This window comes from Canis lupus, chromosome 22 (assembly GCF_011100685.1).
Source record: "Canis lupus familiaris isolate Mischka breed German Shepherd chromosome 22, alternate assembly UU_Cfam_GSD_1.0, whole genome shotgun sequence".
Classification (NCBI taxonomy): Eukaryota; Metazoa; Chordata; class Mammalia; order Carnivora; family Canidae; genus Canis; species Canis lupus.
In genome coordinates this window covers 39,497,662-39,515,747 of record NC_049243.1, presented here as the reverse complement: position 1 = coordinate 39,515,747, position 18,086 = coordinate 39,497,662, and the positions used below count along the sequence as shown (strand labels likewise).

The 18,086-nt window shown below is 42.7% G+C and overlaps 1 protein-coding gene across 3 annotated transcripts; it reads right to left on the bottom strand.

Annotated features, from left to right (window-relative positions):
* Nucleotides 1–335: 335 nt before the first annotated feature.
* Nucleotides 336–9,791, bottom strand: SLITRK5 (SLIT and NTRK like family member 5). Of its 3 annotated transcripts, none has more exons than XM_038569863.1 (2): nucleotides 9,416–9,791; nucleotides 336–6,238 (listed from the first exon to the last, which is right to left on the bottom strand). In XM_038569863.1, the coding sequence occupies exon 2, from the start codon at nucleotides 6,228–6,230 to the stop codon at nucleotides 3,354–3,356; it is 2,877 nt and encodes a 958-aa protein (XP_038425791.1). In that variant the 5' UTR covers nucleotides 6,231–6,238; nucleotides 9,416–9,791; the 3' UTR covers nucleotides 336–3,353. The 3 variants fall into 3 exon arrangements, with proteins under 3 accessions (XP_038425791.1, XP_038425792.1, XP_038425793.1); XM_038569864.1 differs by lacking the exon at nucleotides 9,416–9,791 and adding an exon at nucleotides 8,817–9,022; XM_038569865.1 differs by lacking the exon at nucleotides 9,416–9,791 and adding an exon at nucleotides 8,066–8,664.
* Nucleotides 9,792–18,086: the final 8,295 nt, after the last annotated feature.

Here is an 18,086-nt window from a genome sequence, read left to right as displayed (position 1 = left end):
TAGCATACCAATAATCACATTTACATAGAATATATTTACTTTCTCTGAGATAATTTAAATATTTACACTCTATTCATATATAGAGAAAAATAAGATTTTATAATGTCTACCTGGAAATATATTTGTATGAGATTATGCAACATAGCAAATGGAACAAGCACAAAGAGTAAGCTTAGTCTGCATCCAAATTTTAATTGATGCCTGAAACATTACATATTGTTCTCCAAAATTCTACGGAGAGAATTTGCAGGGTTCCTTAATCCAATCATATACCACTGATATAACCGATTTAATTGTTTCCTCAGTGAACAACCTGAAAACCCAAAAATCAAATATTCAAAACCACATAATTCATGTTCTATTGTATATGTTAATGGATTGGCTGGAAACCATGTATAAGGAGAAAGAGAATTCATTTTTTTTTTAATTCTACACAGTTTTATAACTCTACATGTTAAAAATTTTCAAGTTTATTAGAGCAGGAACAAGTTTACTTTTATCCTCTTAATACAATTGGGAAAAATATAATTTAAAAATTATAAGTCATCTCTTCATAAATCAGACAATTGTTATTTTTGAGATTTAAAAAAGAGAGTTGGACACCTTAGGAAGAGGAGAAGTACAAATGAGCTTACCCGAAGAAAGCGTATGTGACAAAATTATGTGCAATAGTGCTGGTTTGAAATAATAACATTATTTTGTTAATCTTTGAAAAAACCATCAACAGACTTTCTTTGGAAGCTATGTATTTTGTTCAGAACTACATCTTTAGTTTCATGTAATTCTTATCTCTTACTTTTTATGCATCGATTAAGAACTGAAACCTAGTTACATGGAAGATTCCACTTTGTATTAATATTTTTATAATTTATACAATACTGTCGTATCTACATATAATATTGAGGAAGTGATTTTGACATTGAAAAAATGACTCCCATTGTGAAGAAAAATTAATAACAACCCCAATTGTGAAGTCAAATGCTATTACTTATTTTTCTTTTCTAATCCTGGATCTAATATGGAGGAGGTAGATGAAGAGTAAGAGATACTTTTTTTTTTCTTTTCATGATAATATCATGGCATTATTAAGCTTGTTACTTTGCACTTTGAAAGAAAATTTTTGAAGGGAAAATGTTGCACAGAATGGGGTTAGTCTATTTCACTTGACCGATGTATGATTACTAATTTTTTTTTTTTAATTCCTCAGGGAAACTGTTACCACCTGTTCAATCTGAATTCAAGCAGTTACTGTCAATTTACTCATGGGTGAATGCTGCCTCTTTGTGGCAGAATGCCATGGAAAGTGTTCTTTAAACATAAAACTCATGAACAGCCCTTGATATTGTACACATTTCAGGTGAGATTTTGGGAAGATCCACCAATAGCAATGAAGCACATGGCTCTTTAAGTTTCAGATTAATTCAAACATTTCCTACCCTTAAAAACTAACCTAATTTCACTGGCAAACCTTACTCAGAGGTGAACAGCTTATACCCACTAACTTTTGAACATTTAGGATATAGATCAACTTCAGGTGAAGTATCCATCATAATTATTGAAGGTAGTCTTACACAAAATAAAATCAGGAAAACCATGGGAATATGGGAAGATTAGGAAACCATGGGAATTGTAGACTGAATAAATAATACTGACATAACAAAATACATAACATTGGGAGAAAAATGAACAGGCAATCTATTACTTACCACGGTCCATATATTAGAGGGATACTTGAGTAAGGAAAGAAAGTATACAATTGAAATTTCATTAATAAACATTAAATGCCACATTTAGAAAAACATAATTCCCTGAATTTGCAAAGGCAAATTTTACATATATATATATACATATATATTCAAATTTGATAATTAGGGGAATTTTTTTTTATAACAAGAGTAAGAGTTAGCTACTATGTCCTAATTGTTAATAATGAGGATTCAGTCAATCACACATAGCTATTTTTTTCTGTACCTTAAGCAATCATTACTTCAGTCCCTCATATTTGACATAGTTATCAAGTGTTTATTCAGAAACTATTTAAAAAATTACATGTGCTGGGATACATATGAGACTGTAACAACAGTAGCCCCATCTTACAGAGATCCTGTTTGTGGTTATCATCATTGCTTGCTGCCCAGAGGGATAAAGACATTGTATAGAGATTTGTACAGTCCATCATTTGGTCTTCTGAGGTGCCAGTACATGTGGATCTGTACAAATGCAACTGGGTTTGGTTAAACAATCAAAAATCGGCTACAATAGTAGTCAAATCAATACATCATTTTGGTTGACTAATAAAAATACTTTTAAATCTTCTCTAATAAACCAGAAACTTGCACACGATTCTTACTCAAATGACCCAATTAATTGCCCTATTTTTTGTCTTTTATACATTGGGATACAATCAGGTTTTTAAAAATTAATTACAGATCCAATTGGGTGGGTTGCATTGGCTTTATGATTTTCCCATTAAGTTCTCCATATTTTTAACGATTTAAAATGCTTTCCTGATACCACTTCGGTTTTGGAAATGCAGCTCCTAATACAGTGAGACACCTCTGTGAAAATCATAGGCTAAATAGTGAAGGAAAGAGAAATGCTAAATGTGTATATAAAAATAGGTGCTACAATAAAATATTTGTATATTTCATCAATAAGTTATTTTGACTAATCAATTATGGATCATATAGCTCTGTTATTTTAATGACTTGTCCACATCTATGGTGATCCTTTTCCAGATCACAATATTTTTGTGTTTAATTCAAATGTCCAGAATGCATACAAACACATCCTTTAAAAAGAAAGGAAAAGTAATGAGAGGAAGAAGGGAGGCAGAGAAAGAGAGAAGGCTGGGCGGGGAGGGAAAGAGAGAGAACAAACTTTCTAGTAAAGTTGGGGTGTGCTAATCTCTCCACCAAAGCCATCTAGACCCACCCATGGCTTAAAGGGGGGGGGGAGGAGGGGAGGGAAAGGGAACAAAAGAAGAAGAGTAGAATCTATGCGCTGCCATCTTCCACCATTCAGAGCACTTCCGACCACTACAAAAATAACTGCGACCTTTTTTTAACAAGTCACCTGCGCAGCAAACTGCCCTCCGTAAACCCTTCTCCTCTCCTCCCCCACACGCAGGAAGAGAAAGCGATGTGCCCAGTTTACACAAATGTTTGCCCCGTGTGTAAAAATCTAAAGGAAACTGCACACCCTTTCAGTATCTTCTGCCGAAGCTGAGAATCTCGTGCCAAGGCACTTCACCCTAAACGTTGCAACAACACAATTAATCGAATGTGTTCACCGTGTGTGTCTGCTTGCTTGTTTGTTTGAAACGCAAAAGCTCCAAGGGAGTTTCTCTGCTTTTAGAACTGGCTAAATGTGGTCTGTTTTTCCAGCACTTCGAGGTAGTCCGGCTCAACGTTTAGTTTTGCTTTTAACTCCAGATACTCGTTCCGGTTGGGTTCTACAAAGACAGCACTGGGGGGGCTGTAGAGCACCGGTTCCCGCAGCCTGCTGTCCCCTGCCCCCGGGTGCAAATACTGATGGGGGCGTCTCAGGTCATAGTTGGGGGAGAAAGTGTAAGCAGCTGGGCTGCACGGGAATTTGGGATATTCCGGGAGGCTGTTGCCGGCGGGGGTGGTGGAGCAGTGTTTGTCTGGTTCTAAAATGCCCCTGTAAAAGCGGTCGGCGTCCTGCACCGGCGACAGTAGGTCCTCCCGGGGCTCGATGGTGCTGACGCTGTAGGCGGGACTCCGCAAGTGGTGGCTTTCCCGCCTCTCCTCCTCCCCCGGCTGCAGCTGCAACTGCGGCGGGGGCGGCGGCTGTGGCTGCGGCGGCGGCGGCGGCGGCGGCGGCTGCTGCTGCAGGTGGTGGTTGCTGCTGTAGGTGACCTTGAGCTCGTGCAGGTCTTTGTAATCCTCCACGGAGTTGCCCTCTCGGGAGCGGTAGATGGGGTTTTTGCACATGTGGCCCAGGGGATGGGGGATGTACTCGTACACGTGGCCCGCGGGCGTCTTCACCTTGGGCAGCGCGGGCCCGCGGTGGTGCACGTGCGCGTGCGGGTGCCCTCCCGCGCCGCCGCCGCCGCTGTACACGCTGTACTGCATGTTGAAGGAGCTCACGTCGGAATTGTTGGTGCTGGTGTGGTCGCTCTGGTTCTTCTTCCTGCGCTTCATCACCAGCACGAAGAGCCCGGCGGCCACGAAGACGGACATGATGAAAACCAGCAGCAGGCTGAGGATTAACACCGACAAGGGCACCGACGACGCACCTCCGCCCGCGCCCAAGCCCGCGGGGGCCCCGGTGCTGTTCATCCGGACGGCCGGGGTCACCGCGCTGGTCCTCGCCGGGACCTGGATGGAGGAGGGCGTGGGCGTGGAAACCACCACGTCGGAGTAGTCTGGACACAGCAGCTCCGACTTAATGGAGCGCATGTCCGTCTCCGCAAACTTCTTGGGCGCCTTGCAGATGACCTCGTCCACCAAGACGCCCACTTTGAGCTGCTCGACCCACAGCTTCATGCCCACCACGTCGCAGGTACAATCCCAGGGGTTGTCATGCAGGTCGATTTGGATGAGGGATTTCAGCTGGTCCAGAACTCCACTCACGGGCAAGGAGGTGAAGTGGTTACTCCTTAGGTTCAGCCTGAGAAGGGTCAGGCCCGAGAAGACGCCTGAGGGCATGGTCTGCAGGAGGTTGTTATTCAGGAATAGCAGCTGGAGGTTGGGGACCGGATCGAAAGTCCCAGACTGAATCTCACGTATGAGATTGTACTGGAGGAAGAGATACTGCAGGCTTTGCAGGCCGTAGAACAACTCCGGGCTCAGCCTCTCAATCCTGTTGCCATTCAGGTAGAGGCGCCTCAGGTTGGTGAGATCCCCGAAGGCGCGGTCCTGGATCATTGAGATGCGGTTGTTGCCCAGGTGTAGGAGGTCCAGCCCCGTGGCCTCCAGGAAGTCGCTTCTGCGCACAACAGCAATGTAATTCTCCGTCAGATACATTTTCTTGGGGTTGTAGGGCTTGGGCTGCAGCTCTGCGATGCTCTCGATTTTGCGCTCCTGGCAGTTGACGTTGAGGCCCAGATCGGAGATTTGTAGATTGCAAGTGCACGCGGTGGGACACTCCAAAGGCACCGGAGATTTGGTCTGGTAGGCGATGCTGGGGCCGTAGTTGCTGTAGCCCAAATCCTTGGAGGGCTGCCGAGAGGTGGGGCGCACTCGGGGCTTGTTGGGTTGGCGGGTCCCCTTAGGGGGCTTTAAGGGGGGTTTGTAAACAGCAGAGGAAGAAGTGGCCACGGAATTCACCGAGGCTGGGGTAGTGTGTAAATACCCCGTGGTGCTCAAAGGCGTCTGTGGCCTCATCTCATAATCTGAAATAAGTTTCCTTGGGCAAAGTTCCTGCTTGGACACCTCGTCCAAATCTCGGCCGTGTAAGCGGAAGGGGGTCTCACAAACCACATCCCCCACCAGGGCCGAGTAGGAGATGCTGTCCAGCCAATCCTTGAGAGAGATCAGCTCACAGGAGCAATTCCAGGGGTTTTCTTCCAGCTGTAACTCCACAACTTTATCCATGTGCTGCAACAGCCCTACATAGGGCAGAAGCTTCAGCCGGTTCCCCCGCAGGTCCAAGTGCGTTAAGGGCACAAAACGGAAAAGGTTGTTGGGTAAACTAGACAAGAGATTGTCATTGAGGATAAGCACCTGCAATAAATGCAGTTTCCCAAAAGCATTGGGTTCAATGACACTGATGTAATTGTAATCGACCTGTAGGTACTCCAGGCTCTCCAGGCCAAGGAAGGTATCATCGCGCAGAAGTTCCAGCTTATTATTGTTCAGATGCAATCTCCTTAAACCCCGCAGCCCGTGGAAAGCCCCAGTCTCAATGTCCTGGATAACGTTGCTACCCAGATGCAAAATCGAAGCCCCAGTGTAATTGACAAATTCATTGGGATAAAGGCGGTTCAAAAGGTTTCCAGACAACAAGAGGTGGTAGATTGGGAACCGGGGAGGGCTAATTTCAGAGAGGCTGATGATCCCCCGGTTTTCACAGCTCACAGTTAAAATGCCATCCTTTTCCTCACAAGGACATGCATTGTCACAGATTTCCCCATAATAATCGATGGTTTCTGCACACGAAAGGACGAGAGATGTTAGAGCAAACGCTAGAGTCTGCAGCATCCAGCTATGCATTTTTCTGTGAAGGTCCTGTTCCAAAGTTACTGGGGGGCAGCAAGTGTGCATTTTACCTCCTGCAAGGGAGAGAGGGAAAAAAAAAAGGAAACAACAGAGTATGACAAAAATTTAAGGGATCGGTAAGAAAGTCTCTCTGTTCCCTAATACTATTTCTCTGAAATCCAGAAGGAGGGAATATGAATGACAGCCCCCCACTCCAGTGGAACACCGACATTCTTCAGACTTTATTAATGTCTCATACTCATTTTGATTTAAAGGTTGATTTCATTTCCTAATGAATACAACAGGAACATGCTGCCCTTTACAAGATAAGGGCAGGTTAGATAAAAATCCCATTTTAGTGTTTTTCCTTGCTTACCCCCCCCCTTTTCAAAACCAATCCATAAATATACATAAAATGGCTGTCAGTTCAGTTTCATGGTTCTAACTTAAGAGAAAAGAAGCACCATTTTACAAGGTTCCCCACCTCACCTATACCAAACTCCTCTGCCTTCCTTTTAGAACCTCCTCAGTTAACAGTTCACCGTGAAGGTCTCCCGTTTTCACAGAAAAGCAAGGAGTCACAATACTTGGGCTATTTTAAACCAATGCTGGAAATGCCAGGGTGGGAACCTAAAGAACACTTTCCAGAGGCAGAAAAGATGTAAGATAATGCATCAAAAGGACCCAGAAGAAGCTTTTAAATCACCAATTGTCTTCAGGAGCTTTGAGTGTGGAGAACAAGGAGAGCGCGTTCGCTTTGATGGTGGACTTCACTACCGCGCTTTAAAGCACATCAGCGTCCTAATTGCATGCACGGAGCCACTTAGCAGCGCTTCTCTGAGCGCGCCCTGCGTCCACTTCTCCTCATTGATCATGTCAGCGACGCTACCCAACCGCATCTTTAAGCCACAGAAATAGTTCTGCACGGTGGATTACAAAGAACTCGGCGAAGGCATCCGCAATCCCGGAACACCTCCCGATACCTGGAGTTTAAAGAGGACGTTCCTACCGCTCACCCGGAATCAGCTAAAAGTAAACCAAGGACCAGCGCCAACGCTTCCCTTACCTCCCGCTCGGCGTCTGTGTGCCACGGTATGCAAAACTAACCCTACTGAATTAGCAAGATTTGGACTGAACTACCACCTCGCCAGCATCCCCATCATCTCTGGAGTTGTTTATTACATTTAATAGTCAATGTTTCACTCCCCCTTCCTCCTCCTTTTATGAGAGGGGGCACCCGGACTGATTAGTAGGCAAAATAGAAAGGGTGAAGGGAGGGAGACAAGTGACAGTGGTCTGTGCTTTAATATCCTAATTTCATCTCCTCGAGGAATCAACCGGACCCCCTCCCCCTTTTCTTTCTCGATTTCTTTTTTTGTCCTCTTAAAGGCTTCCTTCCACTTCCCACTTCGGGTCGACAGCGGTACTCAAAAGGGAAAGGACATAAATGGAGAGCGTGTGAGTGTGTGAGTGCGTGTTGGGTTGGTTGCGGCGGGGCTGGTGGTGGTGGGGGGGGGTGGATTTGATAGAGACGCCGGGCTCTGGGAACCCATGCCTTTTCTCCAGTCAGCCTTGCCTTTGCCTCACCACCACCGAAGTCTGATGTCGAATTGCAACCAAAACTAAAGCCAAGACATTTCTGAGTCACGGGTTCAAGCCTGGAGACCTCGATCTTGCTCCCCTAGCTGAATCCGGCCCGCGTTATTAAGAGCCCCTGCATCCGCACGCACATGTGCAAGTGTGCCTGCGAAACCTTCACGTGTGGCCACCCAGACGTGTCGAGGCGAATCGGAATCACAGTGTATAAACCTCACAAGTACCGCCGACCTCCCGACGCAACCGCAAACGCCTCCCGGCTTAAAAGCGGCAAAAACACCCCCTATGGAAAGCAAAACGTTTACCTTGAAATTTCAGTTCTCCACTGGATCAAATCTGCACATCCATTCGGCGGGGGCTGGGTCCCCTCCCCCTCCTTCCCTCTGCTTCCCCGCCCCCATTCACCTCCCACCCTTTCTGACAGCCCATTGCAAATTGTGTCCAGCCGGTATTAAACTGGAGGGTTTACAACTTTAATTCAGTTCTGGTTAGCCGGGGTCGAAGAGCTTCCTCTCAACCCCATTCTCTTTCTCCTCCCCCTTGCCATCAAAGGAGCCCGAAAATTTGAGAAAATAAAGTTGAATGAGCCGGGGAAGGCTGACATTCTGACTGGGAAACGCACCTCCGATGTAAATTCGTGGGTGCGTTGCACATTGTCAGATGATCACATCTCAGATTATGATTATTATTATTTTTTGGAGGGCGGGGGCGGAGGAACTGTATTTGTTTGCCCCAAAGAATTTGGACCCTAGACCATCGCCCTGCCCATCCCGCATTAGGCAGAGTGGGGCTGCGCGGGCTGGAGCCCAGCACCCAGGCCGGACCCGCTGCTCCGGGCGCAGCTGCTCCCACAGCGGCCCAGGCTGAAGCACCCGGAGTTCCAGGACGCGAGGCTCCCCTCCCCCACTCCGCCCCAAAGCCAAGGAAGAGAAAGGGAAGGAAGGAGGGGAGGGAGGAGAGGGAAAGAAAGCCACCCTGCTGCCGCACACACACACACACACACACACACACACACACACACGCGAGCCTCTTTTGCAAAGTAAACGGTCGACTTACCCCGTCTCACATCTCCAGGGCCCACTCATCCTAGCCGCCCCTATAAAAAATACCTCTTTGGGGTGTGCACTGGGTTTCCCGAGCCCAGGCAGGGCAGGAAGGCGGCGAGCGGTGCGGTCCGAGCGGCCGGAGGACAGAGGCGCCCGGACGCCGCCAGCCCGGGGCCGCCGCCGCGGTGGGCACCGCGGGTCCTGGGGCTCCCCAAACGGCTCTCCCCGGCGCTCTCGGCGGTAGTCGGAGCGGGCAGCGGGGTGGGGGCGGGGTGGGAGGGGGCGATCGCGAGCGGCCGGTAGGGAAGGGAGGAGGAGGGGGCGGCGGAGGACCGGCGGTCAGGGCGCCTCGCGGCAGGGGCCGGGAGCCGGAGCCGGAGCCGGAGCCGGGCGGGGCGGGGAGGGAGCCGAGGAGGGGGGAGGCGCGGAGCCGAGGAGGGGACGTGAAGGCTGCCTGGCACCGCCGGCCCCTCCAACGTGACGGTCAGCCCCGCCGAGCGATCCACCCGCTCACACTCACGCTCGCTCGCACACTCGTTCCCACCCGCGCCAGCGCGCGATCGCAGGGTCCCGGGCACCCTCCGCCGCACTCCCCAGGCGGGTACTTACAGTTGCCATCTGCATAAGGGGCAACTTTCTCTCCAAGCCAGCAGCAGCCGCCGCCCCCTCCAGCAGCCTCCAGCTCCACGCACCCTTCGGCCTGGGTTCGCGCTGGCCGCCCCTCCCCTCCCCCCTCGGCTTTCCTCCTCGCGGTCTTCACCACATTCCCCCCTGGTCAGTGGCGCACGCCCGGGGACTAGCCAGAGGGAGCGGGGCGCGGGGGTGTGCATGCATCGCCCGCCTTCTTCTTGCAGCGCACGCTGTACATGGTAGTGAGGGGGCGAGCGAAGGCGGCACCGGCCCCTCGGCCACCCCCGCGGCGGCTGCGGCTCCTGCGCCGTCCTCCACCCCCCGCGCAGCGGCGACCACCGCGCTGGGATCCCGCCGCCGCTGTCCCCGCGCCGAGTCCGCCGCCGCCGCCGCCGCCGCCGCGGCCCCTAATTAGTATTTGTACGGTTCCCGCATCCTCTTGGCGGTTTCATCGCTCCCAGTGTTTGCAGGGGTTTTTCTCATCCCTTCCCCAGATGCGGCGCACGATCGTCATTATTTGGAACTCTCTATCTCCGACATCCTTTAGGGGGCCTGGGGCGGGGGGGAGGCGGGGCGGGGGGGCAGGAGCAGCGTTGTTCTACGCCCGTGGCGTGTCCCGGCAGCCTGGCGGCTCCAAAACACTCAGAGAGAATCGCGTCTTCCCTCCCGGGCGCTGAAGATGTGGCAACACGGTAAGCATCACCGGGGGCTCTGAGACATCTGCTCCAGCTCGGGCACAGGGCCCCGTCCAGTGCACTTGTTTATTGTCGCGCCGCGGGTGCGAGCCAAGCTGCAGCAGACATGATGGGCCCGGGGCGAAGCGGCCGCTCGGTGGCCGATAGATGGCAGCCGAGGGCGAAGGCGTCCCTGGATTCGGGCGGCGCGATCGGAGCCCTCCTTGGATGTCACATTCGTGGGAGGCAGAGGAGTCTTGGACCATGTGCGTAACACAAGCGTGGGACTGTGCAATCCTTGGATGGAAAAAGGGAGGAGTGGAAATAACCCCGACAGTGCCAGGCTTCTTGGTGGTCGGGGACAGACGATAACAGCCCTGGGCTGGTCGCCTGCCTTCCTCCAGCCCCTGCTTCTGTCTCCTGTACTCACTCTAAAGGACCCTGGAAGAGGGAGTGGTTCATCCTAGCTGCAAACAGGGGCGCTAATTTTTCTTTTTTTTTTTTTTTAAGAATTGCGTTTTATAGGTATGTCTGAGCGATGCAAGGGCATGCGAACGACTTTTCAGAGAGAATGTGAATACATTTGGTATGTACTAAAAAGCTGGAAGCCCCTAAGTAAACGCAGTATCCATAGGAAGGGAGTTTCTTGAAGAGTCACCTGCTAAACTCCACTAGCGTCATCTTTGCAGTAAGTATTCCTGTCTCTTTCCATGAAACCAGGCACCTCCCTCCCCAGAGGGGGGGTCTTTACATTCATTCATTTCCAGTGTTTGTGGTATTAGCCCTGCAGTCCTTCCCAGGTATAGGAAAAAAGTTAGTCATAGTAAGTGGCCCAATGGAGGCTGAGTGCACCTGTGCCTGTTCTATGATAACTGGGTAGTTTTGCCACTTAAGTATATTTATCTACTTTATTTTATGATTTAATTATGATTTATGTTTTGGAATCATTCTAAACATAATTGATATTGTCTCCTTGGTAATACCTAGGATACTATTATGGTTATAATGTTTTGATTAATTATAGGTTTATAAAGATTCTGATATATATATATATATTTATATATATACACAAACTATACAAACATATCTTCCCACATCCTCTCTCTGTATTGAAATTAAAAGTTCTCTAGAGGTGGTAAATATTCCAGTCTTTTGAAGTTTGCAACGTTTCTTGAAATTTCTTCTCAGTCTGTTTGGCAAATTTTTTTTTCAGATAATCCATACATGTGCTTGCTTCGGCAGCACATATACTAAAATCAGGTAACCTATACATACTTTGTTTGAAAACAGTTTTATTTTGTTTCGATTCAGGGCATGTACAAGAGAGGGAGAAAAGAAGTAATCTGTAATATTGAATAATGACAGTAAGATCCTATAAAAAAAAGAACTTCCTGTAAATTTAGAAACATTTGGCTGGGGAATGACAGCCACTTGCTGCAGGTACCTTATATAATAAACAGGCAACTTAAACTTCAAGTCTTGTTAGTGTCTGTTTTATTTAGTCCATAGTCTTCTACCATGATACAAATATTTTAGAAAATTTATTTTTAAAATATAATATTGCTTTTATATTTTAAATGAATGTGTTAAGATGTGATAACTTAAAATTACATATTATTTACAGTTGGAAACTTTTGGCATTCTATCACAGAAATAATTTTCGATGTGGACAAATTCCATAGAAGTTCTGAAAAGGTATAAAGTGGTTTAATCAATTATTGGACTTTTCAAAATAGCTATATAATAGCTATTTTTAGTTCATTACTTCATTACTTTCTTAAATCATCACAATTGTACTTAATTATCAGCATTTGGTTTAATTTTTGATTTTGTATTATTTTCATTTTAAAGATTTATTATCCTAATTAAAAATAAATTTTGTCATGCTAAAAGTATTAAATATATTTGCAATTATTTTAGGTGCCAGTCTTGTGAGAAACACAGACACAAAAATAGTCTAATTTATTTCTTGTGGCTCAAATGAATACCTGATGACAACTTTCTATCGTTGACTCAATCTTAAGGATTGCCTGAGAAGCCACCATTACGGCTTACCGCTAGGTGTCTCTATAAGCTGCTCGGCAGGAAAGTGAATTTTGAGAAAACCCTGTGACATGCAAAGACCAAACAGAAGAACTCAGGAGGAAAAACATCATAGAAATAAGGAAAATCCTTGTTTGTCAGTCTTTGGCCTCCTATTTGCTTTAAATATTGACTATATCCTAGAAAAGAATAAATGAATCATGTAACAGTGGTCAAATCTAAGCCAAGACTTTTAGCTACAAGAACAAGCATATCTATGTTTCAGTCCATACTAAAAAATACAGTCATATGATATGTATACTTGCTTTTATACAATACTCAAATGAATGCACAGGATTACATAAACACTTTGGGAACTAGAAAATGAAACGATTGGTCAAATAGATCTCCAGAATTAAGGGCGTTATACTTAATTAAACATTATTTGATTGAGTTGGTTGGATGTGAAAAGTTGGGAATCTTTGTTTAAATGTTTGTGAATATATTTGTACATATCATAATTAGCCCATGATCTACTATCATCATAAGTACGGTTCATATATGGTAATATATGTGACAATAATTTATGCAAATTATTGACATAATCTGATACTTCCCTATTAAAATTTAAATTCAATCCACAGTGAGCATAACTTATCACCTGAAATTGACCATATATTTTTGTGAATTCATATCGGAATTGTCATTTTAGTGTTTTATGGACTATTTGGAAGATTTCTTATACTAAATGCATCTCTTAAAATATCTCATCATATTACATTTGTGTATTGTTTCCTTAGAATATTAAAATGCCTACTCAAGAATTATAGTCCCTTATGAAATAACCTAAAAGAGATTATTCTTGGTAATCATAATGAGATTTTGTAATTACTAATCAACATTATTGAAATCTAAAGTAAGTAAGCTTGCATTTCTTTTTGTTAGCTTAACTGGTAAGATTATAAAACATAATGCTAAATATAAATATAATTCCAGGCTCCTCCAAAATTAGCTATAAATATAAATATAATTCCACACTCCTCCAAAATTAGCTCTAACAGATTACTTGTGTGTTAGTAGTAGCTAAAAAGTCTATACAACCCTATTTGGTAAACACATTTTTCAGATATAGATTATATTTTTATGTCTTTCAAATTTAAATTATATATAACACATATCCCTAAAATCAGAAAAGTTTCTCCTGGTGGGAAAAACACGAGTCACCATTTATGATCATTTCTCTATGTAATTGATAAGTTAAATAACAATAGTAAAACGTTTTTATGGGTTTGGTACATTAAAAATTACAACAATCAAAATTATCATACAGTGATGTCTATCGAACCCAAAAGGGCTAGGTCAACTGATTAATTTCACCAACATTATTTATTCACCTAGTTTGTTACTTACAATCTTAGAGATTTGCTGTCAGTGATGTAAGAGAAAGATGTGCATAAAGTAGACAATTTTCTTCCTTGCCTCATTCAGTTCCTTGTAAATACACTCTGATAATCTTTTGACCGATTATGCATTAAAACACTCTTTTTGAAGGACCAATTGGAATTCTCTTCCTAAATTTAAGATGCATTTTTTTGACAATTATCTTTTCAGAAAGTAGCCTATAGTACCAAAATAAAATGTACAAAACAATATGTAAGAAGATGTTCATTGTAACACATGCTTACATTTGTAAAGCTAAGAACAGCCCACATGTGTAAATGAAAAGTGGTACATCTCTATCTATACCTTGGAATACTCTTCTGAATTTAATAACAGTGTATATAAGCATATGGTTCTGTCATTATTAATAGTGTGTATAGCATCATCTGTATACACTGTTGTGGGGGAGGAGAGAATTTTTCTGGAGGGATACACAAATTCAGTAATGACATTTGCCTTTTGGGAGAAGACTGGGGAGTCTTGAGTAGAATGAAGATTTTTCACCTTACATTCCATTTTTTATTATTTGAAAATTTCAATTTATATGCACATTTCCATTAAAAATTTAAAAAATAGGTACTTGAAAGATAAGGGTATTACAGATAGTCCCCAATTTATAATGGTTTGCCTTAGAATTTTCAACCATACCATGGTATTAAAGCAATACACATTTCGTAGAAACTACTTGGAATTTTGAATTTTGATCCTTTCCTGGGACAGTAAAATGTAGTATGATACTTTTTTTGCGATGCTAGTCGGTGAGGAGCAAGCCTCAGCTTCCAGTCAGCCATGTGATCATAAGCATCAACAACCCATACACTTCTAATCATTCTGAACACATATAACCATTTTCACTTTTAGTATAGTCTTCAATAAATTACATATATTATTCAACATTTTTTATAAAATAGGCTTTGTGTTAGATGATTTTGCCCAGCTGTAGGCTATTTATGTGTTGTGAGCACATTTAATGTAGGCTGGGCTAAGCAATGACGTTTGCTAGGTTAGGTGTATTAAACGCATTTTCAACTTACAATGGGTTTATCGGGACATAACTTTGTTGTAAGTCAGGGGAAATTTGTATTTGGAAGAATGATATGGGAAGTGATGAAAAATGGAATATTACTTTACCAGGTTAATCTCTGTCCCATAGTTCTCAGAACCATTTTTTTCTATGACATGTTGCTATCCATGAAGACACTATGTTTCTAAATATATGACTAAAGTAATTAGTTAAAGTGACTTCTCTTCATAGCTTTAACATGTGACATTCAATTCCAGCAGCCAATATTAACTATTAAAATAGTAATTAATAAGATCTAGCTTCCATTTCCTTCACTGTGCAGAACCATGCTGTGTACTGGCAACATTACTTTTATTTAATACCGTGGTGAGTTGAAGGGAAAGATCAAAATGATTTTCTTTTTTTTTTTTTTTTTTTTTTTTTTTTTTTAATTTTTATTTATTCATGATAGTCACAGAGAGAGAGAGAGAGAGGCAGAATACAGGCAGAGGGAGAAGCAGGCTCCATGCACCGGGAACCCGATGTGGGATTCGATCCTGGGTCTCCAGGATCGCGCCCTGGGCCAAAGGCAGGCGCCAAACCGCTGCGCCACCCAGGGATCCCCAAAATGATTTTCTAGAGAAGATAAGTGATTATACTTGAAGTTGTCAGCAGCAGATCTTTACTGCTATCGGCAGAAAGATGAGTGAGTGTGTAATTGTGGCATATTTTAAGTATACAAACTATCATCAGGCCCTGTTAGAACAAAGGCTGCTGCCATCTGGCTTATACTCACTTTAAAATATGCATATTCCACTGGAAAAGAAGCACTTTTACTATATAGCTAGATTAGCTTTTCTATGTATCTTTCTATTAGAGCTGGGATTTGTCTCTTAAGATTTATTGGTTCTTGTTTCTCACATATCTCTAGTCATTTTTAAACAAATCCAAACAGGCTTTATGTGTCTATATTTTCTGCATCCTTTCTGGGCTCACAAGTGAAAATAATTAACCATCCTAAAACATAGTTTTATCACAGAATTTTCAGAAGAACCATTGCTTATAGGAGAATGTCTAAAGTAACAATATTTTTTCAACTTTTATCAGCTGGGATCTTTCATGCACGAGGAAACTTCCAAAGTCTCTCTATCCCCTCAAAATGAATCAGCTTCTTCCAACTCCAAAACTTTGGTTTGTACTGCCCACTCATCTAATTGGCTTTTCCCTTTTCTTCCAGCTATTGTTTTAGAGAATTCACTGTAAATCCTTTCTTCACCAAAAAAACATCTCCTTTGCTTAACCAACTTGGAAGACTTGCTTATCTGAACATTCTCTTCCATTATCTAGCACATGCCTAGGACAGTTTCTATTTCCTGATTAAAGTTGCTGTTTTCTTCTGGACTAGACTATCATTCCTTGTTGAGCAAAGAATTGGAGTTTGCTTCCCCTCAAAGAGTGGAAAAATGAGCTCCAAAAAAACCCACTATACATAAGAAATTCATGTCCATTTTCAATTTCTTTTACTCAACAAATATTTATTTGGTAAATATATTGTCTTAAACCATATTATGTCTGAGACAAAATAATTCGTTGGCTCATAACAGGGTAGTTGGAGGATTTCAGGAACATTTTTACTTTCTGACCAGTCACCTTCATTCTCCAGTCAAAATAAACGGAATATAATATGTAGAAATACTATTGCTTACCTTGTGTACTTGAATAGTATTTCTTGTAGCATATATTTGCCATGCCTCTGTAGGAATGCTTTCCAATAGAACTCCTTGTGATGATGAAATAACCCCTATCTGCATTGTCTAATATAATAGCCATTGGCCACGTATGGCTACTGAGCGATGGCAATGTGGCTGGCGTAACACAGGATATACAATTTTAATTTTAAAATTTTAACTTATTTACACTTTCTGTAGCTAGTGGTTACCATATTGGGTAGTGCAGATCTAGAGTGTAAATCCCTAGAAGGCTGAAACTGTGTGTCTTTTGCAATTTCTGGGATACTTTGAAAGTCAGTCAGTATGAACAGCTGCACTCATAAGTAATGATGGTGATTATTACATCCTCAATAAATAAGGACAATTATGATTCACATTTGGCTAGGGGCCTGATTTACATTCTGTTGAGGGTCTCTGTTCAATTCTTTTAAATTGCATTCAGTTCAAGACCTCTGCCATTCTTTTAAAGATTTCAAGGCATTTTACAGGCATTTCAAAATTTCTTATTACATCCTTATTACAGCACTATAAAGAAGGCAAGGTAGATGATTTTATATCGATAGAATTTTATTAGAAGATAAGTGCCATTTTATGTATGATGAAGTACTCTCTAAGGTGCTTTTCTTCAGATCATACAGCAGAATGTTAGTAGAACTTGAAAAGAAAGTCCTAAATGGGTATTTTGCTTCAAGGAACTATCTAGAATAGGCTTTTTGTGCAGAGAAGTCTGTCAGTAACAAAATTGCACTTAAACTCTTACATTACACCATTTGAATACAACAGCTCTATTTTGAGGTTCAGTGGTGTCTTGTACAAGTAGAGTGGGCAGCTTTTGGAACAAGAAACTGTAATTAATGAATGTATAGAATACACATATGGCCTCTAATTTCCATGTAGATTTGATTAAGTCTCCGTTTAAATAAAGTCATATTTATACATTTGAAACAGAGATGTGATAGCTTGGTAACCAGTCCCAGTTACAAATCTGCAATTTTTGAGATTAAATTTTGTTTGTTTTCAATCAATTTATCTAAAATATTAATAATAAAATTGACCTATATTTCCGTCATTATACCTCTGTGGCCAAAATCAATATAGTTTCAAAAGAGGCATGAATTGCTTAAGAGCTTAAGTCCAAAATTCAGAGGAAGCCACCTGATCCAGAGCACTGCAGTGGCTCTCAAGAGATTTCAACTCCATTCTTGACTCTTGCTTTGCGGCAACTTTACACTTGCATTTACGAAGACAATTGTCTGGGTAGATCATATATATATCTGATATATATATATATTTTATATATACATAAAAATTACTGTACTTCTCTACAATGGACCTTTTGATAACCACCCTATTTAATCCAATGGTAAGTATAAAAATGTCCTTGGAAGAAAAATATAATTTTATCCAAGTTGTAGACTTTAAGTTATTCACTTTATCCTAAAATGTAAAGTTATTTTCATTTAAATAAATATTAATAATAGCATGCTAACTTGTGAATGGTGTACCTTTTGTGTTAAATAGATATATGGTGGCTATTTTTGTTTAATATTCCATGATGTATTTTTGTCCTGTGATTCCAAAACATTCTGTCAATCTAATGATGCTCTTATAGTGACACTAGACTCGTAGTTATTGTCATATGACATATTACAATGTATGCTGTAATTTTAATTGTTACATATCCCAATGAACAAATAACCAATTTGGATTTGAATCACCAGTGTAAGAGGTGCATTTCATTGTACAATCAATCTGTGTCCTTAATTGCAATATTATATGGG